This window comes from Pseudopipra pipra, chromosome 2, assembly GCF_036250125.1.
Source record: "Pseudopipra pipra isolate bDixPip1 chromosome 2, bDixPip1.hap1, whole genome shotgun sequence".
Classification (NCBI taxonomy): Eukaryota; Metazoa; Chordata; class Aves; order Passeriformes; family Pipridae; genus Pseudopipra; species Pseudopipra pipra.
In genome coordinates, this window is record NC_087550.1 from 44,450,117 (window position 1) to 44,475,153 (window position 25,037).

Consider the following 25,037-nt stretch of genomic DNA (forward strand, 5'->3'; position numbering starts at 1 on the left):
AGTTAAAGCTGAAAGCACCCTCCTACATCTAGATGAAGAAAAAAAGGGTAGGAATTCTTGCTTGACTGTTACTGTAATTTACAAAAGTCCACAGGCTGATGGCATGCAGTATCAATTATGCCACCCAAAGCAGAAGAAAAATGCTTCAGTCCCTCCTCACGCAAGATTTGCAGTGGCATCACCGGGACTTTTGCTTCAGCAATAGCTTGTAGAACTGACAGATAAAAAAAATTACACAGAATATAAACTGAATTTATGACATAACAAATAATATTTAATAGATAGCATTGAATGCATATACATATCAATACCAGTGCTGTAACAACAAAACAGAACTTGTAAAATTAGCAGCAGTTTTTTGCAAGTACAAAAATACACATTTTATTCAGAACATATATAATAGCAAAATTTAACAGGATATATTATACAAACTCAAAGCATTTAGATAATGCATCACTTTAATATATTATATGATGTATGACACAGACAGTGAGATCATCAAGTGCAACCTCAGCAATATTGCAGATGACACGATGCTGAGAGGTGCAGTTGACACAACAGAAGGACGGGATGCCACCCAGAGGGGCCTACACACAAGCTCAAGAAGTGGATCCATGGGAATCTCATCAGGTTCAACAAGTCTAAGTGCAAGGTGCTGCACCTTGCCCTGGGTTGGGACAATCCCAGATATGGGCACAGACTGGGAGAAGAACTCCTTGAGAGCAGTCCTGTGGAGAAGACCCTGGGGGTGCTGGTGGATGAGAGGCTGGACATGAGGCGACGATGTGCACTCTCAGCCCAGAAAGCCAGTTATATCCTGGGCTGCATCAAAAGCAGTGTGGCCAGCAGGGCAAGGGAGAGGATTCTGCCTCTACTTTGCTCTGGTGAGACTCCAGCTGGAGTGCTGCATCCAACTCTGGGGTCCCCAGCACGGGAAAGACATGGACCAGTTAGAGGCGTCCACAAGAGGGCCACAAAGAACCTCAGAGGAAAGGAACACCTCTTCTATGAGGAAACGCTGAGAGAGTTGGGGTTGTTAAGCCTGAAGAACAGGCGGCTTCAGAAGACCTCACTTCAGCCCTCTGGTACCTTAAGGGGGCTTATAAAAAAGAGGGAGATTATTTTTTTATATGGGAAGATAGTGACAGGACACGGGGCAATGGTTTTAAATTGAAAGAGGGCAGGTTTAGATTAGATGTTAGGAAAAAATTCTTTCCTATGAGGGTGGGGAAGCACTGGAACAGGTTGTCCCAAGAAGTTGTGGATGCCCCATCCCTGGAAGTATTAAAGGCCAGGTTGGATGGGGCTTTGAGAAACCTGATCCAGTGGAAGGTGTTCCTGCCCATGGCAGCAGGGTTGGAACTAGATGATCTTTAGGGTCTCTTCCAACCCAAACCATTCTATGATTCTATGTTTTAGATGCTGCATAATAAAATTACGTGTGTTCTGCTTGCAATAATACATAATGCCATTTACAGCAATGTTAAGAAAATATCCACAACTTAAACATGAACAGAACAGCCAACAAAGCACAATAAATGAAACACACAGAGTTGCAGGGTGTTAGTTACAAGCTTCTGCATTTCCCTTTACATATTTTTGAGCTTACTTTTGTCTTTCTTTTGCAGTGTGAAAGGAATAACTACACCTATCAAACATACCACATAAACATACAGAAAACAATACACTTACTCCTGGGAGGACAATGAAGGGAATATTTATCAGTTTCAGAACAGTAGTATAATACCACAGTTATGGAATCTATGCTGACTTTGCACACTACATCAAAAGCACAAAGGACTGGGACTCACATCTTCAAGGCTCAACACTCGAGTGGTCAAGGGGAGAGGCCCAGCAGGCACCCTGCTGCCCTGGCAGGGTCAGAGAACAGGGCACTGGCCTTGGTTACCTCCTGGGTCCCTTCCGGATTTTCAGGAGACTTCTGTTTGCTTGCTTTTTAGCAATTTTTATTATTCTTACAATGTTCTTGCAAAGCTTTATGTCAGAACATTACTCAAACAGTTTCCTAAAAAAAAGAAAACTTGTGAGTCTGGGGACTGCTCAATTAAATTTGAACAACCTGGATGTTAAACTTAAAATGAACACACATTAACACCAAAGGCATTTTCTTTATGGTGTTTATTTTAAGCATTAATATTCCTCTGCAAAAAAGCTTTGGTCAGTCTCTTTAAACTTTGGATTGCTGTAATGTTTTTCTAGACTTCCTCTTTGATCATGAAGACTGTCTCTTCCTGTGACTTTCAGAGGCAATGCCTGAATTTTAGGCTTAATCAAATAGCCATCAACTCCATCAGTAGGTTTCAGGGGGGCTGGCCTTCTGTTGGGCTCCACCAAGCCCCTTTCAGCCACAGCGTCAGTAGGTTGTGGAGATGGTGGCACCTTGGTGGGTGTAACCAAATAGTCACCAGCCACAGCAGCAGCAGCAGTAGCGTCTTCGTGTTTCTTTAGCAATTGAAAAGTGCTGTCGAAAGGGCAGGAGGTTTCACTTAGGGTAAACAGAGTCTGGTCTGAAAACTGCGAGAAAGCACTGTCCAGAGAGCAAATTGATGACACAGATGGAGATGTCCCAGAAGACTGGCTAGAACAGCTAAATCCTGAGCAAATATTTAATCCCTCTGGTGTTGGAGGCAGGAGACAATGGGACAGGTCTTTCCTTTCAACGTTTTGATTTGTGTTGTCACTTTTACCAACATTAATCCCCATAATCAAGCTCCGATTGCTAAGCTTTTGCCTTTCCATCTGCAACGACCGAAGCTGACAGAGATAGTCTTCATCTTCATGAGATAGGACAACATCACAGCTGGCTTTGCGTGTTGCCTTCTCATGACCATCATCAATGTGGACAAAACTGGAGGCGAGGAGGGCAACTGCAGGCTCGGAGGAGCGTCTGTGTCTCCTCGAAGTTTTGAGAGCACCTGAGGTAGCGGCTGAGGAGAAACCCAGTGCGCCGGAGCACAGAGATTCATTCTGTGAGTTTTCTTGCGATGAAAACTTCAGGTGCATGCCAACAGAAATTGCCAACTGCTTTGATCTGGTCTCACTTTGGATTTCATCCACCTCTGTCTGCTCCGAATCACCATCACTCAGAGTGAAGACAGACTCCCTGCTCCGGTTATCTTGATCGCGGGTTTTAATCCAGTCACTAGAAGAAGAGTCAGCTTCATCATTCGCCTCATTTTCCAGGCTGTCATAGGAAGAATCATTCTGATGGAGAGAAGCAACATCTGCAAGGACAAAACCTAGTGTTAACACATCAGTGACTGAACCACCCTATTGACAAGCAGCTTCCTTTTTTTTTTATTTTTTTTTGTCAAGCATCCTTTACTTTCAGGAGTATTTGCCCTTTAAAGATTCTTCAAGCAGAAATATCAATAATTTCAGAAAAAATTACTATCCGATTTTGAAATGGAAAAGATCAAGTGACTGCTAAGCTGCAGTTCAGTCAAGAAATACAGGATAATGGCACAATTAAGGGTTAGGGGTTTTTTTTTTTTTGTTGTGGTTTCCTTGGTTTGTTTTGGTTTGGTTTTTTTAAGTGGTGAACTTTAGTAGTAGATAATCTAGCTGTAAACAATTATTTACATACATACATGTATTTAACGGGTAATTATTGAATTTTTCTTTTCATTATTGAATATTGAAAATAACATTTAACCTTTCTTTCCTTCTTTTAGACAAATGAAGAAAACAGGGCATACTTCATATTTCCATGGTCTTCCAGAAAATAATTTTCTTCCAGAAAATATATTTTTAAGAGCAACATAGTGAGTTTTAGTCTCAGTTTAAACAGGCACCTCATTTCCACTCAGCAGTGCACACCTGGGTCCTAATCTGTATTTGCGATAATTGGAATTACATCAAATCTCTTTTGCTCCAGGCCACTCTAAGCTGACTTATCTCACATTTGCAGCAGACACAGTTCCCACACGGGCAGTTACCACACCTCAGTGCATGCCTGAAAACTTGTTCAGCTGTCACAACCTATTGTGGGTGTGAGCTCTCAGTCCCAGCACATCGCAGCACAGCAGATCCCATGTGCTTCACTCCTGGAGAGGGGGCAGGACAAATTTCACTGGATTTCATCAAATCTCGCCTGGAGCATGAGGAGTTCAGAACAGGCACACTGAGTCAGTCTGGCATACCAATGCAAGTGCCATTACCACTTTCAGTATAGGCCAGCTGTGACAAAATCTATTTTACAAAAAATGCTGCTTTAGAAACACTTAAGGAGAGACACAAAACTCCAGTCAAAATTAATGCTATCACAAAGTTGGAGAGAAAAAGAGCACTAAGAATTATCTGAAGAGTTCTGTCAACTAGTCTGTCAGACAATTTCAGTCACCAGTTCCATCATTTTTCTGTGCTAGTAGCAAAATCTGGATGTCCCATTGAAATTATGGAGATCTCTCTCTTTTGATAGTGAAGAATAGACACTTTCAATCCTAATGTAATGGTGTGACATGACAGCTGCATTATAACCGTCGTTGATCACTGACTTCATGACATTCTGGAGGCTGAGGCAAAAATTCTAGACTTAAGATGAAGCTTTCTCCAGATTTTTTTCCTCTTTTTTTTTTCTTTGTTTCCCCTTCCTCTTTTTTACCATAGTGGCTCAAATGACTGGTATAGGAGCAAGAGATTCTTTGCAAGAGCATTCTGTGATATGGCTCAGGTCTTTGGTAAGTTGAATCAGTTTTTACGACCAATACTATGGGCAGAGGAAAGAGAACAACAGTATCTGGAAACACTGCATGAAAAGGGAACAGTATTTTTCCTTGGAATAGACTGATCTTTTGTATGGATAAGTTTAGCTGTCTTAAGGAGATCAAAACATCAATCTGTATTACCTGAGCTGTTCTCTCTACTGCATGTCATCAGTATTTCTCCAAAGAGGGAGGTAATTTCATCTCCAAAAATCCTGCAGCAATTCTCAATGAGGAACTGTACCAGACTGGAAATCTGCAACAAAGCAACGGGAGAGAGATGTCTTGTCAGATCTTCTATTATTGCACTCAGGGCAAGCTCACCATACATATGAGGAACAGGAGCAAACTGTATTCCATGATGGCAGCCAGGAACTACTCTCTCAATCTGCTGGGCCCAGATAAAATATCCTGGTATACATCATCGTATGCATCTTCTCCATTTCTACTCTGTCCTGTTCAGAGGTCACCGCAACACAGAGCTTCTTGATGAGAGAAGCACTTCACTAATACACTGCGTATTGCTTTATGATCTCCCTCCCCCTCTTCCAGATTATGAGAATGGATAGATGAATGTTTCTAGAGCCCTGACAAGAGGACAAGTCCTGATCTGAAGAGGTATTGACTGTTTTCATGTCTGTAACCAACAGCGTGGTTGAACAGGAAGAAGGTTGGTTTGTTTTTTAACTACACTTAAGTGTCTCTTACCTTTTTTATAAATTCACTTTCTATATCAGGAGTGGAGGAAACAGGAGGCCAGAGCAAGCTAGGTGCAATGCAGATAGCCAGATTAAATGCATTCATCTGGTTCTCTTCAGATCTCATTTCTATACCATGCAGCACTCCAAAGATGTAACGTAGGAGAACAACATTAGCTCTGGGGAGCTGCTCTAATAACCTGAAAACATACACAAATGTAATTCTTCAAGTTAATGACCATTTTCCATAGATACACACAAGTCAAGGTAATGGAATTACAGAAACAGGGTAACATGGTCCACTAATTAAAGCCAGGAGCGTGTCAAAGAGATGTTGTTGCTCAGCTGCTTTCCCTCACTGTGTCTCTGAACAGTTTTCTGGAACAACAGAAAACATCATAACACATAATTAAAATAATGCTCTGTCAAACTAATGAACCAAGTACAAGGTATGTCATGAAACTGTACTTCACCTGAGCTCCCTGATAATTCACTATTCACTTAACCAAAAAGTTCAGCTGTCTCTCCATGCCATCTAGTTGCCTTGAGTATATATGTGTGTAAGTACGTGTGAGGTCAGCCAGTGTACCAAGCTCCGCTTCCCGTGACATAAACTTTGCCTACTTTCTGTTTTATACCACCTGCAAGGGTAGAGGCTTCCCTTGTCACTCTACTCCAGCATTTACACACAATTCCATCTTGGCTTCAGAATGGTCACTAAAATTTGAGATGAATCAGGGGAAATATATGAGGAACTGATTTCAGCTTCCCTTTCATCCAGGACTCCAAAGTTCCCTGCAGGTGGTTTTGGATTTGATATCAGGAAGAAATTCAGGTCCTGGACAGCGTATTTCCAAATCATATAAGTTGGTTTTGTTTTCTTCATGAAACGATTAATTTATTTACTGGTATCCACAAAAGGCAAAAAAGTGGGACGAAAGAGTCATAAAACTGTCTCATACAGACAATCATTTAAGTATATATAAGTATATAAGTTTGAATGTTCTGTCTTATACACAGAGACTTTTAGCATCTATTTTTAAAAAATTAATTTTAAGTTGAATATTTGCAATTCCGCATTTTGGGATATACATTTATAGGAAAAGAATGCAGAGAATGTAAGTATATTATATAATAGTATTATATAGTATATAATATAAGCATACCTTTGTATGCTTTTTATCTTCTCTTCAGTATTTCCTTGATCCAGCACAGAGACCCACTTATCACACAGCTGGGATGACAAAATGCTGCCTGGGATGTTGCGAAGAAAATCCTTATCAAGAGAAAAGAATAACAAAACATGTGAACAGCTGTTCTGGAGCATGTGAGGGAGTAGGAGTAAGACATGCAGATAGAAGAGGATGTATCTGTGCAACAGCGCTCGCTGACAAGCATATTGTTACACACAGCAACTAAAACCAGAAGAAAATCATCTGAGATATGGAAGTACTTTAGATTATGCTTAAAGTGTATATTTTCTTGCCCTTTCCTGTCAAAATAGAGGTATTTGGAAGCTTCATCTGATATTGCTGAACTAAAAAATCTGCAGTGAGACCAGTTATTTTGATGTTGTATAATGTCTGTCTTCACTTATCCCTTAACTTCATTCATAGACCCTGTTTCTTCTCCTCAGCTGACAAGCTCAAATACGTCCAGATTATAAGCACTGTAAGACATCTCTGTTTTCTCTCCCCTAATCAATCCCTTTTGGTAATGGAGTACCTAAACTAGTCATGAATAGTCATACTACTCCTCTTTCCTAATACCTCAACCACTGGCAGTGAAACTGTTGGCAGCTTAGGAAGAAGTCCAAATCATAGCTTTCCAAACAAGCTAGGGTAAGGGAAGCTATGATGCTTTTTTGCACAAGGAATATTGGTTTTTACATTAAAGTTTGTAAGAAAAGATAGTGCATAAAAAAAAATCCAAATATTTACGGCAACGCTATAAACTCACCAGGGTTTATAGTGTAGGGTATTACTGACACATAAGGAAACAGGTCTGCAAACGTGCCTTTTTAGTATTTCATATGCAGAGATAAAGAGAGTAGCAGAACCAAGTTGTAACAGAGACCTCAGAAAAACCGGCAGGAAAACAAGCTGGCTAGTCCTTTTCCTCATCCTAATTCAGTGGTAAACGCATTTGGAGATTCTCACAACATTATTGTGCCAGCCCATTCTTCCTAATTCAGTCCACCAATTCCTCTTTAGGCCGATCCCTGGAGAAAAGCCCTACTTGCTTGTGCATGGGATCTGTGCTGCTCTCACCCAAAAAGGGAGAAAGGAACATTCTTCACATACCTTAAACAAAGATGCTGTCACAAATATGGATTCACAGGCTAGGTCCACTTCAGAGCCTGAATCAAGCTTCTCCTTGAGCTCTTTGAAGGTTTTTGCACTTCCAGAGCGTCTGAAAATACCCTTGGTGGAAGGGCCCTCTTGGTAAAGGAGAGAAAGCATGTCCTAAAAAAAATTAAAAGGCAGACAGGATTTCTTATAAATATATTTTATTGTCCAGTGCCATGAAAATGTAGTTTTGCCACTTCTGCCCTGCTGAAAACCTTTGAGTCCTAAAAAAGCTCAGAAATAAAACACAAGTCAAGGCTAACCCTCCAAACCATGCCAAACTGCACACTAAAGCTGTGATCTGGGGTTCTCATTTTAGAAAATCTTATAAATACTGTGCTGCCACTGCTGAGCTCTAGCTTCCTGCATGATCTTCCAGGACCCATGCAAGTTTCAGCCAAGTCATTTAAATATATAAACACTGTGGTATGGGAAAAGGAGAGGGGTCTACCTAATTCAAAGCTCTGCATCTGATGGTGGCCTCAGTCAGACACCACTTTGCATGAAGATATCAGACCCTCACTGCTCATCATTGTAGTCAGTATTATCACTGACCAGAGATAGACTTCTGTTCCATTACTGATGTCTGAAAGGAATTAGATTTTTATCTAAGCTGAAAAGCACTTTGTTAATATCTATCTGCACTTCTTCAGCAGATCAGAGTCAGGTTTTTACTCTCTTTGCTGCTTGTGAGTGGTATCATACTTTGCAAGCAGCTCAGGGCTGTCAGAGGGATCACCTCTGGGGCAAGGTGTTCCCTCCTGGGAGGTCACCCAGAGAGGGCTAAAGCTCAGCCTTACAGCTATCCTAAAGCCAATGAGGCTGCAAAGTATTGAACAAGTGGGCAGCTTACTACATGAGATACTTAAAAGGAAAGGGAAAACAAGCAGATTCCTGCCTAGCTTTTAAAATAACAGGAGGGACTGATTTCTTCTGCTAAATAAGAGAGGAAAAGAAGAAGAAAAGGAAATGCTGAAACTTCTTCTGAGGTAATATGTTCATGATATTTGCCAGATGCTTAGTTCTCTGCGGTCTCCTGCAGGTCATCTCCCTGACATGCTGTTCACCTCTTGCAGGCCTGCTCCAAGTGATACAGAATTTGTCATGTTTCTCTCTTCCAAAGGAGAAACACATGCAGACAGCCTCTGGTATTATGTGTATACACACAGTGGTCTGAGGACCAAGTTATCAAAAGAGACGGCAAACAAAGGGACACTGGGGAGAGCCCATCATCATAAAACTGAATTATAGAACAGTAATGGCTAAGAAGTGGGGTTTGGGGACTTTCCTAGTCTGGGCTGTAAGGTAGGTCTTCCTGACACACAGCAGTGCAAATAAGTCTAATGGAAACTATTATTTTTACTTTTCCTCTTTAATGTTTCTTTCTCACTCTTGCAGATATTGAAGGCCGAGAATTCATGTAAGTGCAGATGCTTTGGAGAAGCACCTTCATGTCAGCAGGACTCATGACAGCATTTTCATTTTCTTTGCAGGAATTTAGAACTCTGCCAACAAAACAGGCTGAGTTCCACACCACAGGATATTAGCACATGAACAAATGCTTTGAAAATATATTTTGAACAAAATATCCACAAGATAAAAATCAGAAGCCCCTGTTAAACTAGCAAACCCAGACAAAATTACATGAATGAAGCTAATGGTGTAAGACAATTCAGCGTGGCCATGGCTAAAAGAGAGCCCTTCAGCTGCGAAAGCAAGCTCTGAAAAAGATATTAAACACGCCTGCTGAATTCATCCCTGGTATTTTCCTTCTCTTGTAGGTAAATCCCACACAGTTCCCCAGTATTCCATTCTCCAGAGATGCTGTATGAATTCAGAAGTAAGTTATATTTTGGCATAAACACAATGTTTAAGACTCAAAGCATGAAGTTTATCAAGCTATGATTCTATTCTTAGTAACTGGGGATTTTTTTCAGATAAAAGTTTACTAATATTTATGTTTTGGAGAAATTTCTGATATGCAGCATTGGCTCATCTCTTAAACAGAGAGCATGAGGGATCAGGTGATCATATTCTTACAGAGTCTGTCTCTGGAGGGCTTATTTAAATAATCTAAATTATGAAAATACACACTTCTCCTTCAAAAGAAAATAACAAACCCACACTATTAAAAGACCTGAAAAGTCCTAGTATGATTCACTATTCAGGCAGTGATAAAGCAGCACATCAAGCACAAGCTTAGGAGACAAAACATCTCTTCCTGTAAACTGGTGTAACCCCACTGATTTCAGTGGGGTTCTGGCAAATTCTTCCAGCCAAAAGTCAGGCTATTAGGATGAAGGGGGCTCACTCCTACTCTGTAAATACTTAAACTGCTGCATCGACAACAGGGCAGCCCTCAGTCCTGACCAAAAATGCCACATATCTGCCTTAATTATGCCTAGGAATGGGCTCTAGCAAACCCTTTTTCATGTTCTTAGGCTGGTTTTGAGAGCACCCACAGCACTAGAGCTCTCTCAAGACAGAAGGAAAAGATGCTTCTGCAGCCTCCAAATTCCCACCTGTTTTTGCAGTGGCGTTACTGGATCAAAAACGAGGACTCAGAGTGCTTGCCTGTCCTGGAATGCCTTCAAGAAAGGCTCTGAAACTGTCTAGTTACAGGCAGGTGGCATTTTTATGCATGCGTGGGCTGTCTATATGGGACAGTAGATGACATATTTATGGATTTGGGAATTTTATAGAGCTCTTGGGAGTGGTTTAAAAAGTATGTGAACGTGGCATTTATTTACACTGCGTAAGTGAGGATTAGGGAACCAGCCTTACAGCATGGGTTATAAAGAAGAAATAGCCCAGAGCAGCAGGCTGATCACATACGTTTCTCAAGCTGTTATTAACTAAGCCTGACCACAGCACATGTTAAAAACTGAAGTTCTTGCTGAGAACTTTCCTTCTGGAAACCTTTCTGGTTTCTTTGCTTGGGTACTGTCCCATAAACAAACATGTTCTCATTTACTACACAAATTCCACCACTCCAATACCCAATTCTGAGCCTGGGACTCACCAACAGGGGTTTGGGCAGGTTGTCATCCTCACAGATGGTTGTTAGCAAGAGGCCAAAGAGCTTCCCAGGAGCAGCAGATGTTGTGGAGAGGGGTGCATTGTCCAAATGAGTGCCAGGGCCACGCCAGAAAGCCCAATTTATGATAGATCTTTTCCTTTTAAATGACTTTTGGCTTAAGTCTGGGGAAAGAGAAAGGTGTTTATTAGAAGAAATGTATTTCAGTTCTAGTTCCAGTATTTGGTTTTTGGTGGTTGCTATGGTTTCAAAGGAAAAAATGTCATGAACTCAACCAATTCCTTGGCATCCAGCTAAGCCTAATCCACCATGAATATATCTGTGTGTGCATGTGTGTGTGTGTGTAGAATGTGTTGCCTTACTCACGTCCTGAAGAGGATACAGGATCTGCACTGCGCTGCTGGACCACAACATCAGCACTTACCCTAAGTGCAGGAGGGCAAACCTCAGTTTGCTGACATCACACAGAGCTGGACTCTGCTAAATAACTCATTTTCCACAAGCAAAACCAAAGACCTTCTTCAGAAAAGAAGGTTTCCATCTTGGCTTGCTGACCAGAGGCATCCTAGTGTCCCTGGCAATGCAGGAGAGCACCCACTCCCCCCACAAGGAACACAAGAGAATCAGCTGATGTGGTGAGATGTTTTCAGACCATGAAAAGCCACTGCCTTTGCTCTCTTATCTGCAATGCAAGAGTATCATTAGTCTTCTCACTCCAAGCATTTGCTGACTATGGCCCAAGGACAGTGCCTGCCCTTTAATCAGCGCCTTCCAGATGGCATTTCAGCGTGCTGCCCACACACTAATGGGCTCTGTTTGTCCTAATTTTAGCATATTTCATGAGATACCGAAAGACCATCACTAATTGAAGCTCTTATTCTCTTATTTGCTGCATATAGAGAAGGGAAAACTGATATTGGGATACAAAAAGGGTTTTTTCATATGACCTTTCTCAGCAACAGACAGTGTAAACTCTTCTTAACAGCATGGGCTACTGCTAAGTGGGGAGGAGGTGGGGACTGTTTATGATAGAAATGCTAACTGGGAAAGACTTATTCTGATATTATTTTTCCTTTTCAAGGTGTTTTCAAAGCCAATCAGCATTGATTTAGTTGCTTGCCTACCCTACACACTTTTCTATTAGCTGGTTCTTCCACCTGGTCAAACATTTTACTTTCTGCTGTTGTGGAGGGCAGAAACAAGGCTTGCAGAATTAAGGATTGTGGCATAATACCAGGTTTTTCTCTCCAATACTTTATTCTCTCCTACACTTTACTACAATTGTTTTTTGAGCTCAAAGAGTAATTTTCATTATACGTCATTCCATTCCAGATCATGCTCCTTTTGGGAATGGGTGGAAATCTTTTCATTAGACACTATAGGATGAAAAGTTACAGTTTAATTCAAAATGTGAACATATGAACGTGAAAGCCTGACGAAAAATTCTTTTCATAAAAAATAACAAGGATATACATTTTAAGCAGCCCAAAGCTTCAAGAAATGTAAGTCTGGCAGTATCTATGGCTTTACTTGACACATCATGTTCTGGAAAACATAACTAACCTGTAACTTTCAAAATGACTTTTTTTTCTTTCAGATGAGCTGGATATTAGCACACAAATAAGGTTTTCTTCACTTGGAGTTCTGTGTATGGCCAGTCTTCGCGAGCGAAGATTTGGGAAAGGTCTTTACCCTTCAAGCCTGCGCAGTGGATTTTTTAGGTGAGACACAGTGTGCACTGAACTGAGCCCACCCTTTAATCCTAAGGTTCATCTGCCGGGGCCGAGCAGGCTTGGACAGTGGCAGCGAGGTCCTCAGGACATAAGTTTGTTTAGAGTGACCTTCTCTTAGATGGATGGCCTTACAGGGCTGACGAGCTCCATCTGCCCGGGGCATTTTCCCTGACCGGGAATCGAACCCGGGCCGCAGCGGTGAGAGCGCCACATCCTAACCACTAGACCACCAGAGTTCTAGTCACACAGCAAATACATACTGGTGTTTTTTTCTGTCAATCCTGTAGGTCTCAGTGGAAGTAAAAATTAAGAAAAGATGCTATTTTGGATAACAAGGAAAAGCAGAAGTGAATAAAAAAGGAGTCTTAAAATTAGGAACTCTTCTTGGTCTCTTACTGTTTGCTCCCCTCTTAAAAGCCATGTCTCAAACTGACAGTGTGAGCAAGGGGTAATTGTAACTAACTGCAGCTCTCTCCAGGGACAGGAAGGAAATCTTAACCAGTGCTCTTCAGCATAACAGGGCAGAAACCAAAAACTGATGTACAGCAATGAAATGCCATGTCACTTAAAAAACTAACATTCACTGAACAACAGGAAAACTCATCCTTTTAATATTCCCTTTTTAAAAGGCTTGAGAAGTCTTAAGCTAAAGAGCAGATGAGAAGGTGTGGATGTACACTTCCTTTCCTTGAACCTGTGCAAAGCTGCAATACAAGGAGAAGCCCAGGCTCCTCTCAGCCAAGACAGTCACCAGTTATTGCTCTGCAGAAGTACTTCCATACAAAAACCTCAGGACACTGCTCTGGTGGATTATTCCAGGCCAGAATCAGAAAAAAATCAACACTACTTTGATGGAAAACTTTGCTCAGAGCTCACAGCAGCCATCTCTTCTGCTCATATTTTACATGAAGGGAATTTCCATTCATAGGTAGTGTCCCAGTCATGGAAGTGGCATTTCCTCTTCTTGAAACTAATCAGAAACTTCTAAACAAAACTTAAGATCTGTCTAACAGCGTAGCATCCTTTCTGATCAAACCCCTAACTGTCAACAGTTTTCAAAGACCTCCTTTCTGTACTGAGACTAATTGGTTGAATCTTTGCTTTCTAACAAACAATTAAATAATAATTTGGATTACAGAGTAGCCACTGGCAGCAGTTGGTTCTTTCAATACTTTAGACATGTGCTCATGAGCATTACTTAATGGCTATGTTTAACTGGTAGGTGACCATTCCTGTTACATGCTGAAAGGCCACACAGGAGAGGTGACAGAAACACTCCAGTTCTTCCACACATTAAATTCTCTGTACTTTTTTTAACCATCTTGCCAGGACAGCTGATGTAACTACACCACCACACAGCTACTTATTTGACATGACGGGCTAGTATCAGTCATGTCTGCCTGTCAACACCAACACTGCTGCCTAACCCTGGTGCATACTGGTGCAGCTGGTCAGCTGCTCCTTGCTGCCTCCAGAAGGCACAGCATGTCCAGCATAGTGGTATTGATGCAGGGAAGTGATGGAAGGGAGGATAGCACAGCATGTAGCAGTGAAATGTGGGATTACAGATGCCGTTCTCTGTAAACTTGCCCCGTATGTGGCAGTGTGTCTAGTGGTTAATCAAAAACAAACACAGAGATTTTGGCTTGCTGATCTGAAGACAAACCCAAAGTCAAATCACAGCCTTGGCTTGCATACAGGTACCTTTTGCCATTTTCCAAAACCGAAATAGGTGAGAAGGAGTTAGGAGGAGCACAACAAACAGCGCTGTATGTGAGACATGTATGTGAGACAGCCTGCTTTGCACTTTAAGAGGTTCTGTCTGATGAAAGAAGAAAAGGTGAAGGGACTAAAAGCCTTCCTCCCATTTAGACCAATCCCTGTGCATGACATGTAGGCTGCCCCTGGCTTCTGCTGCCCCAGGCTAGCCTCACCGCCCCTCTGCACCTTGCACAGCTCCGATGACAACACATCTGCATTAGAACACTACAGGCCTGATTTGCATTTCTATTTTCTCTTGCCAGTCAACATCAGCTGCCAAAGCAGGGTCTGTAAATCTAATTACACCCCTTTGCTAGATTGCCTCATTCTTGAAACATGCCATGAAGTAATATGTGATACAAATTACTGTGAAGGGGGGGATGAAGGCATGCAGAAAGGAAATTAATATATATAAAATGTAATCAATTTTCAGAATAACTTATAATAGACACTAGTATAGTTTACTATATTTAATTTCTAAAAACATTACAAATGGATTCTATTCATATATTGTGGGAGATCTTAGCTACTGGGGAGTGCACAGGGTAACAGTGTACATGTTATTTTTTTATGATACAGTCATCAGTGGTGAAGTAGGGCAGAGTTCCTAATTGAGCTGCGTATGCCAGTGTGTTAAGCACAATTAAAACACACCATGGGATGTATCCTTGCCTGAGATGTAATGTCTCAATCCTGTAAAGATCTCCTTATTTCTTTTATCATGAGCAGTGCTCAGTCATTGTGTCGTTGACAACAGAGTGCAAAACAGAGAGCAGGTGCTCATATTTTTGCAGCATCAAGGCCAAAGGCAGAAGAAAATACTACTTTCTTCAATTTGTTCAGAGTACTGAAATAAAGAAGTTCTATTTGCTCACCTCATCTAAGTACTCAAGGACGTGTCTAGACTTTGCCACTCGAGGGTCCCAGTGAAGTAGGTGTACAGCCCTAAGTACCGTATTGAGATAAAGGATGCTGCCAAATGTTGCACGGGAATTCTGTGCCGAAGTCAAGCCTTGACACCTGAACCGTAAAACCACTCAGCCTTGCTACAGAGCACAGCAAGGGCTGCAGAGAGACGAGACTTACAAAAAATTGCAGGGGAGAGATTTTGTCTTTCTTTTGCTTGTTTTAGAAGAATCATTTGACAGGCAGCTTGTCAAAATGTAACTTACAAGGATGACACATATACAACAGCACACTGAAATCAGGGAGAGCTACGTTGCAGAATCCCTTGTGCAGCTGGAAGGTACAACTGCACGCTCCTCTTCACTTTTCACTACCCCCAGTGCTGGTACATTTGCTTTCTGTAGCAGAGCCAGGGAGGAAGCCAGGCTATGAGTGAATGTTGCTGGGGTGAGCGGGGCAACGTACCGTTCAGCTGCTGGCACACGGCCACTTGGCTTGGCTTCAGCACAAACTGGCACTGCAGCTCCTGGGGCAGCTGCTCCGTCAGGAAAGACTCCTGAAGCTGCCTGGGGCAGGCACAGTGCTTTGATCCATGGGGCATAGCGTCGCGAATGTGGCTCATTTTAATTCCAAAGGGATATTCATGTCCTGTTCAAAGAGAAATCATAATAATCTGTGTTGGATTGACTGGAGACTTGCAAAACTCCATCTGCCCTGGATGGAGCAGATTTTGCTTGCTGGCCTGCAGCACTTTCTCTCTCCATAATCTAAGAATTGACACTTTTCTCCATATTTACACAGACACAAATCATACACTGGCAGATAGGGAGTTACTGTGTTTGGTGTAGTTAAGCAGATGTAAAAGTAAAATCAGACCTATTGCAGCTGTATCACATAAAAGCCCATAAGAAAATACAGATGTTTACTATTTCTACTGCTTTCCTTGTAGCACTGAAAGTTTAGGTATTGATTGCTTGTATCATTCTGGAGAGAAATGAGACTTTGGGAGCTGTCATTTTTGCTAAGCATGCAAAACCCAAAAAAAATCCAGTGTGAAAGTGATCTTCCTTCCTTCTCCATGTTAAGTGCAACAGCCATCAAGTCAGTCAAACGAGATACAATTATGGTTCTCATCTGAGGCTGAAACAGGAAGGAAACGTTAATCACAAGGCTAATGCAAATGAGCTACGCTTGGCTTTAACCAGCATCTTTGGGGACTACACAGACACAATTCATTTCTGGAGGAGCTTTCAAAAATGCCACTGGAAAGATGTTTTTCAGACTTCTCTAAAGACCTGGTAGATGAAATATATCAAATATGGATGCAGTGCTAAGATGTTTTAGTTAGCAGTTAGACTTGAGCACTGAGATTGGAAGAGACGTTATTTGAGATTACAGGTAGGATGAAGCTTTGGCACAGTCAAAACTCTGCTTCTGATGCCTACCTATGATAAAAGCTAGCCTTATCTAATAAACCTTTGCATAAATATCAAGAACAGCATCACTTTCATACTCCAAGGATTCTTCTTTTCCAAGGATTGTAACTTGAATTTGCAGTGAAAGTCAGTCGATTAGAAAGGCTTTACCATTTCTGAATTCTCTCGCTCTATGTTTAGAGCTGTGGTTGTGATTTGTTCTGACCAATAATGGTCAGAAAGCCAAAGTCTGGTATGTTTCAAAGGCTAAACAGTTTGCACTACATAAGGTAGACCTTTTATAAATATTCATGTTGTCTGACTCCAGCGAAGCATTTGTAACTAAGGCTGCTTTGAGAAGGAATGCTAAGATTTACTGGGGTTAGATCTGCAAGAGGTAAAACCAGAAAATTCATAAGTTTTTCTTGTTATAATCATCTGCAAACTCATATAGCACAAGTAAAGCTGGGCTTCCACAGGGAAAGGTTCTTAATAATGGGAAGGGATTTTTTCTTAGTGAATCAAGGGCCAAAATCAAATCACTCCATCCAATCACTTTTGAGCTTTGGGTTGGTTCCTGGAGACAAAATGTTTTGAAAACCATTTTAGAAAGAGAATAAGCACTGATTCACTCCTAATCAGAGGGGAGTTGTCAGCCAGTACGAAAACCAGAGGATTGAAAAGGACTTCTTGAATCAGTTAACTTGAGTTAACAACAGAACATTTCTCAAAACTCTGCTGAGTTTTACTGAGGAGGGAAGTAAACAATGCTATGGAGGTGTAGGAAGAAGTATGGTAAAGCTGGACAGCCTGGAGGATGATGCCCCCAGGAGGGGGTGAGTGGAGAGGCCAACTCTGCAGAAAGACTGGGGCTCATGCAGCAAAACTGGGGCAGAAATAAATGACCTTTTCCAACCTCTTAGTGACACAAGCTCTTCAAAACAAAGGATCAGCATCTGACTAGCTCCCCAAATAGGCAAACTTGTGTGACAGGGAAGTAAGAGAAAAAACAGGAAAAACAAAAGAGGAAACTGCATTTCAGTCTTCTCTGTATTTCTTGCTTCCTTCAGCACTAAAAGCTGAGTGAATATTGAAAAACAAAACAACACCAAGAACTTACCAATAAGAGGGTAAGGAGCATGTTCTCTTCCTGAAATCACCCACAGCTTGTAATCTTTTTCAGAGCCCTTTAAAACCAAAATTAAGAATAAGTTTGCCAGCCATTAAGGACAGGTTCATGTAAGGTTTCTCACAATGTAAGGATAATCTGCACCTTGTCAGCAGCATTTACTTCACAGTGCCTAAGTTTGCCACCAACCAGCAAAGTTTCTGAATTGTGTCTGTCCTGAGCAATCTGGTTATGTGACCAGGATTCAGCTCTGAGCATTGAGAGGTGCTGGAGCCCATCATTTCTGAGGGTAAAGGGGGAGGTTTTCCCCAATTCTGTCAGTGCTCCTGGAAGCAGAGGGATGGATGTCTCAGCCCACTCTGCCCTGCAGCACTTAGCAGCATCCAGCACCGAGGAGAGACAGGTCTGATTCCCCAGAAGGATTACAGCTAAGCAGCACAAGGAAGAGGAGGTCCTGCTGCAGGGCATGGGGCAGACAGCAGGCAGTTCCTGTGAGCTGAGGTCACCCTTCAGCTCCGTCCTGAGTACCAGGGAAATCACACTCTCTGGGATGTGCTCTGCCACACAGGGACCCCAAAGCCTCACATCTGAGAACTCTGCTCCACCATCTCCCCAGCTTCTCTACATCCCCCTCAAGCAGGAGGAGCTCAGGCTTGTGAGCCTGTGACCCATGCTTAAAGGCAGGGCAGGAGAACCTTCACCCAAGTCCTGAGCCCACTCTGATGATGCCAAGGCAAGGATGGCACCCATGGGGCTCCTGGCATTCAACGTTGCCCCAAAATCTCCCTGTAGGGCTGCTGTCAGCCCTTTTGAGCAGCCCTTTTCTGTGGAAGGGCTTGGGAGCACTGGAAGGTGTTTTCAGACTGCCGAGCCCTCTTTAAAATGTACAGTGGAGAGAATAAATTTACATCAAAGGAGACAATTTTCAAAAGACTGAAGAATGTAATCATCTTTGTGAAAAGCTGTGTAAAACCTCTGATTTGAAAGCAAATTCAAAATATTGCCTTTAGCATAAATACAGAAGTCAGTGTTGCAGTTTAATTGAAGAAAGAGAATAATACTTATTTCAGATATGATGGTGAGACAACAGAAGTAAAAGAATGACATTTAATATAAACCACACTCAGGACAAAAGGAAATAGGAAGTGGATAAATGCACTGCATTAAAAGTGATCTATTTTACCTTAAATTACTTTTCAGTGATACTGCTAAATCAGAATAATTAAAATCTAAAAGTTTTCTGGCTACAAAGGTGGAAAATACCTCATGACAGTATCTACTTAGCTCCAAAGTTAAATCCTACCTCCTTTTAAACAATTTGCCTACTATCTCGCATTGTCTGGACCTTCACCCAGTGTCCCCAAGGCTCTTGAGGTTCTTCCTACTTGCTGCACGTACCTGGTGTAATGCTGATACATCCAATAAAGCCTTTGCAGTTTGCTCTCTGACTGACAGAGCTTTTTGGCCCATATTAGCACTGCTGTTAAGTCAGCTAGCAGGGGGCAGAAGGAAAATAAATAGGCTTTGGAGACATCTCCGATGCCTCAGGGCAAGCAGCCAGGAGCAAATAAATACAGCTGAGGAGGACAGGAAAGGGTATTTGCTTTTCCTTTTACACATATATGTGAAAGGGATTGTTGTCATCAAAGGGAAGCAGGGGAAAGGAAAGAGCTAGTAAGTATGGCTTTCAGGAGGCAAACTGTTCATATCCCGACTGCAAAACCTGTCCTTTATGGGCTTTATGAGGCCATTTGTCAGTATAAATATGACTGTCCCAGAAAAGTCAGAAAGTGTAATTACAGAGCTGGGAAACCCAAGGCCCTTCTTTCTGCCCCACTTGATAATTTGGAACAGATAATCAATGCCATTTTGCATGAGCTAGTTGTCATTTTACCAGAGAAACCACAGACGAAAAAACCCTGATGTGTTAAACCAGAGTGAACTCAGCCAAAGTAATAGCCTCATTAATCACATAATATGTGAAATGTAGTTTTTATAATTGCCATTGAAAAGTCATAAAGCTTCTTTCAAGTGGTCCTCTCTGGACATAAATAAAAAACCTCACATAAGGCAAAGCTTCCTCCCAGTCAGAACAATCCTACGAGGGGTTTGGGTGTTTGATTGATACCCAGGCTACAGCTTAATTTATTTAGCTTCTTTGATTTTATTGCTAATCTTATGATATGCCTATAATGAAAAAAGGCCTTATGCTCTAAAGAAGCAGTGAAAAAATGTAGTACATTACTTGGGTAAATAATTCTGCAGGCAAGATTTTACATCTTTCAGATGGCTTTCCTTCTTTTTCCACTTGAAATAAAAATGTAAAGAGAAGGAAAGGGTTGATTGTAATACATACAAAAGAACACAATGCTGAAACCTAACCAGCTCCTCCTCCTGCTCATCTCAAAGTACTGTCTTTGAATACTACCATTTTCCTGTTTTTTCTGTACACAAAATGAGGAAGTGCAAATGACACCCATAAAATGGGTAAAAATGAAGCACATCACAATAAAGACTTGCAGTTGTAATATAGCATAGTCTCCTGATTTTTCTTGCAGACAATCTGCAATTAAAATCCTAATTTTAACTCACATCCTTTTCACCTTGCAACCCCCTCCATGAACTCCAGCTTCCTTAATTGAATAGACTACTGGATTCTAAGCTCAGGCCAGAGCCCCAGCCCTGGTGGAAATGGGATGTCTGAGAAATAACAAGGTGGGTAGACAGAAATGCCAAGCTAGCCCTGTATTAAAAGCCTGTATAAATTAGGGATAATGGATGTTAGTGAATACTAATTCTGAGGTTACTCCAACTTTTGCTGTGAATGTCCAGAAGCCGCAGGGAAGCACAAGAGTGGCACTTTGCTCATATTTAACTCTTCACACCCAAGGCTGTGGTAAGGAAAGACTTGACAGATTCTATGCAATGAGATCAACATGTTTATCAAGAGTAAGACATTTAAAAAACTCTTATTACCCAAACAGCAGACTGGAAGGCCAGTTAAAAAGCTGTCATCCAGGATCTTCTATGTGATCACTGGTGTTGGTTGGAGCCACATTGTGAAACAGAATAAGGGAGCCAGAATTCTGCCCTTGGCATTGATTCACTGTTACACCTGAGGCACTACCTGGTCTGATTTAGAGCAAAGGAAGCCAGCTGAGGCAGTACTTGATATCGTAGGGATCGCTGCATTTATTTGGTACTACCCTGCATAAGTCCTGTAAAAGCCTTCTTCCAAAACAGTTTCAGGACATTGCTTGAATTGGGTGCATTCAGATCTTATGCATTCAGATTCAGAGTGGGTGCATTCAGACTCTGTGCATTCAGATTCCCTGCATCACTGTGAATCCTGTAAAAGCCTTTTTCCAAAACAGTTTCAGGACATTGCTTAAATTGGGTGCATTCAGATTTTGTTCAATCGCTTAGTTACATTCTTGTCTTACATAACTCTAAAGGTCCATGGGTATTTAAAGTACCTGATTCAGACACTTGAGAGCAGTGCTTGTACTTGCTATCTGGGGACACAGCTGATGATGCATGTTTGCACATTTTGAAACCAACTAACAGACAAGTCAGTAGGTTTCCTGTTCACACTGAAGCATGCAAAAGGAGCTCTACCAAACTCTCAGTTCTTGTGTCTAGATGTCTCCTCAGGCTTCAGCAAAACAGATTTAAAAGCAACTTGAAACATGACTGATCCCTTACAGGGACGAGAGAACTACTCAAAACTTTTAAAGCACTTGTTAATCTCTGGAGGTCTATATATTAAGAAGGCACTTCTGCCGCACTTCAATAACTCTGAATTGCTATCTTAAAGGCTTTAATTAATGTTCATATCCTAAAACTTGGAAATAGTGCAAGGCAAGATCTGACTGTTATAAGAGACTGCAAAAAAAGACTCATTAAAACTGGTGCAAGGACTTACATTAATTCCCAGCTGCTGCAGGGCCATCAGAATTACATCGTTTGCTGTATCAACATTGGTTACACTTAGGGTTTTTGACTGTGAACAGAAAAAAGGAGAAGGGGAAAGTGTCATTAAAAATTTGGATTTGCAAAGAGTATCTGAGGTGCAGTAGCTCTGCATAATTCATTGTTGGAAAAATTGAGAATATCCTGTTAAAATTTTACTTATTAAATAAATTATACTACATAGATAAAGGTCCAGCTGTTTGAGATCAAGGTTTGATTTCCTCTGCTTTGTCACATACTTTCTGTATTTGCTCCCTGCTTCCTTAGCAGCTCCATCAGAAGAGAGAGTGCCATGATTACTGGGGACATGACTTCCACATTAAAATATGCAAAAAGACAGGACTACTAACTGCACTTTAGACACTGCATAAGGGGAATGCAATGGTTTGATTAATTTAAAAGCACACAAGTTTCCTTTGAAAAAAATTAAACATTTCAGTGAGTTTTTTCAGTGAAATATCAATTGTCAATAATTTCTGTCCTTTTCAACTGAAGTTCTCCCTGGCAAGAAAATATTGTAAACAGGCCATTCACCTCTAGTACCTTTGCTACATTCTATATAGATTTCTCAGAGCTAGATCTGGCTCAGTACCAGAAGCACTTCCTCTTGGTAATCTTTCATCCAATTAAAATGGTACCTCTCCAGCAGCCTCCAGAATCTGCTGATGGGCAGTATGGAAACGCATGGAGCAGCAGAGATACCACTTTCAAAATAGTTATGGTGACTAGCATGGAGTGCCAAGCTTTGGTTGGTGAAAGTGCTGCTTTCCACAGGGCAGTCTTTCCAGAGTGAGATTTCAGCATCTGCTGCCTGGAACCAGTATTCCTCCAGTACTGCTGTGCAATGCTCTGTACCTCAGCTCCATGGATTGCTCTTATGTATTGAACACACTAGGATTAATGACTCTATCCTCAGCCCTGCTGGAATGTGGCAGCACCACTGCCTTCACATTGCAGAGGCAAAAACAAGTGGTGAACATGTGTCCAGAGTGGTTTTTGCTTGCAGCATCATACCCATGCTGGTCTCACTTCCAAGCTAACAGGCAACTCCCACACACCAAGCACAAGTTACTAAGCCCTCTTTAGAGGCTTGGCTCCACCAACAGCACTACACAGCTTTTGGATTGCAGCTGGTTCCTGGCCAGACTAAAGTCTTGGCAGAACAAAGGCATGCCCACTGCAACAAACCACCCAGGCATATCTGATGGCCCAAACAAGGGAAGGTGGCAGAGCTGCGATGTAGATGTTCACTGCCAGTCCCAAGATAGTTTGCAATACACTGATATCTTCTGTAGTATATCAATTTTATGCTGGCCATAAGGTGTTCAGGTGAAACAACCCCCTGACATTTTGCATTTAGAAAAGATCTGAGCTGTACATTTGTGTAGGTTCCTGACGGTTACAAGCTGCCATGGCAATGAAAGGAAAGTAGTGAGAATACTGTATATCTTGCTTCAGGACATATCTGAACGCTCGTACCATAAAAAATTTAACATTTGCCTGAAGCAATGACATCTGGCTCTCAGGAGTAGGTCAGCACATTTGCATAAGTTTTGCTCTTGGCTAGAATATAATAAAATGGTTTGTGCCTTGTGTTCAGCCTTCCTTACTGTCCAAAACCAAAATAATTCTTAGGCATCTCCAGCCGCTACAGCAGGAACCACAGTGCAATAAGAAGTGTTTGCATCACAGAATTTCTATCTGTTCCTCCTCTGTTTTATTACTGATAATATCCAGACTACAGTGTGTCGTTTCTAGGACTGTCAGGATCAGGAGACCATATCTGGCATATGAGCTGATTACAGCTAAGGAGAAAAGGCATTTAAAAAAACCCCAACAAACTCTGGTACAAGACTGCAATCCGAGAGCATGTATGATTTATAGACTTTTACACCTGAGCAGACCTTTATCTGCAGTCTTGCATTTGAACTTCACAATTTTTGGTATTGTTTATTAATTTTTATCTTAGCCACCTCGCAATTATATTATTGTTTAATTATTATTTTCTGAAAAAAAGGCAGACTCCTTTATGCTTTCATCTATGCAAATACAGAATTCTAAGTGGAGATTCACCATTGGGCAAAGACCTCCAATGAAATCTAACTTCTGTCAAAATTTCTCATTCCCTTGCACATGCTCCTTGGAGTTCTGAGCTTGAAATACAGATGTTACAAGAAAGAAAAGACAAATGTAGAAGAAGCAAAGGAAGAATGGATGGATTATCACTGAATGCTAGGGTATCCCAATGGAATTGGCTACATGCAAGAATTTATTTTAAATTGGTTAATAATTACTTAGTCAAAAAGGTGCAAATCACCCTGTGAATGACCTTTTTTACTATTTATACTTTGCCTATAAATTTACCAGCATCAATTAGTTGATGAAAAACATGCTTAAGGCAATTTCAGGGTGTTCTTACACACTGCTTTCCTGACTTAAGATCGCTATAAACAATAACACACGCTGCAGCTTCGCAGAATTGAATGAAGGCAGTTGTGGGTTTAGATAAGATTTACAAGCAAAAAAAGGGTATATTATGCTGGTATTTCTGAAGATGCTTACGCGTAAGTTCCACTAGAGGTGTTTCTTGGGACTTTACACTGTACAGTCTTTGTATGCCAGGACCATTATTTCTTACCAAGCACACTGTCTTTAAAACGGAAGTCATGTATTAAACACAGGGCACAAACATTTCAGGGCTGCGTATGCCAAGTCTTTTCAAGGGACTGAATCCTTAAAGGAGATTGCAAACCAAAGGAACCCTTTCAATATCCAAAGGATTTGCAGGTCACTAGCACTCATAGGTGATGTGGATTTAGACCCCTATTTAACTCAAGAGCACTTACATATGCACAAGTTCCCACGTCTTTTGCAATTATCGTCACAGGAATCCTTTTAGGATTGTCTTTTTCCTTCTCTTCTCTTATTCGACTGACAAAACAAGTACAAAACAAGTAAATTTTTAATATTGGAAATATAAATAGCAAGACATATTTAAATAGCAATCAAGCAGTAACTGGATAAGAAGCAGACTGTTTGCAGATGTACTGCAGTAGAAAGATCTCTAAAGAAAAGAAAGCATCCAGCAGCAGCATCTGGAAGGGATGCCAGTTGTCGTCCCCAGTAATGCCCTGTTGTATCGAAGTTCATTTTAGAAATCAGAATAATCAGCAGAGAAAGTGAACAGAAAAAAATTAAGCTAAAACTACCCATCATTGTGATGCCTCAGTCTACACTAAAAGCTCCTACTGGAATCAGTTACCTCAGTATAGACTAGTTCAAAGGACTGAACAGGAGAAGAATGAACTGGAAAT

At 41.3% G+C, this 25,037-nt stretch overlaps 1 protein-coding gene across 1 annotated transcript in view; it reads right to left on the reverse strand.

Moving 5' to 3' along the window:
- Nucleotides 1–248: 248 nt before the first annotated feature.
- Nucleotides 249–25,037, reverse strand: part of ARHGAP20 (Rho GTPase activating protein 20) — a 63,712-nt gene continuing 38,923 nt past the window's right edge. Inside the window, 11 exon segments of the mRNA XM_064645281.1 lie at nt 249–2,171; nt 2,173–3,245; nt 4,869–4,980; nt 5,433–5,622; nt 6,589–6,698; nt 7,726–7,887; nt 10,793–10,971; nt 15,673–15,855; nt 17,743–17,809; nt 21,677–21,754; nt 24,570–24,654. Coding sequence (XP_064501351.1) covers nt 2,145–2,171; nt 2,173–3,245; nt 4,869–4,980; nt 5,433–5,622; nt 6,589–6,698; nt 7,726–7,887; nt 10,793–10,971; nt 15,673–15,855; nt 17,743–17,809; nt 21,677–21,754; nt 24,570–24,654 — 2,266 coding nt within the window. The 3' untranslated portion in view covers nt 249–2,144.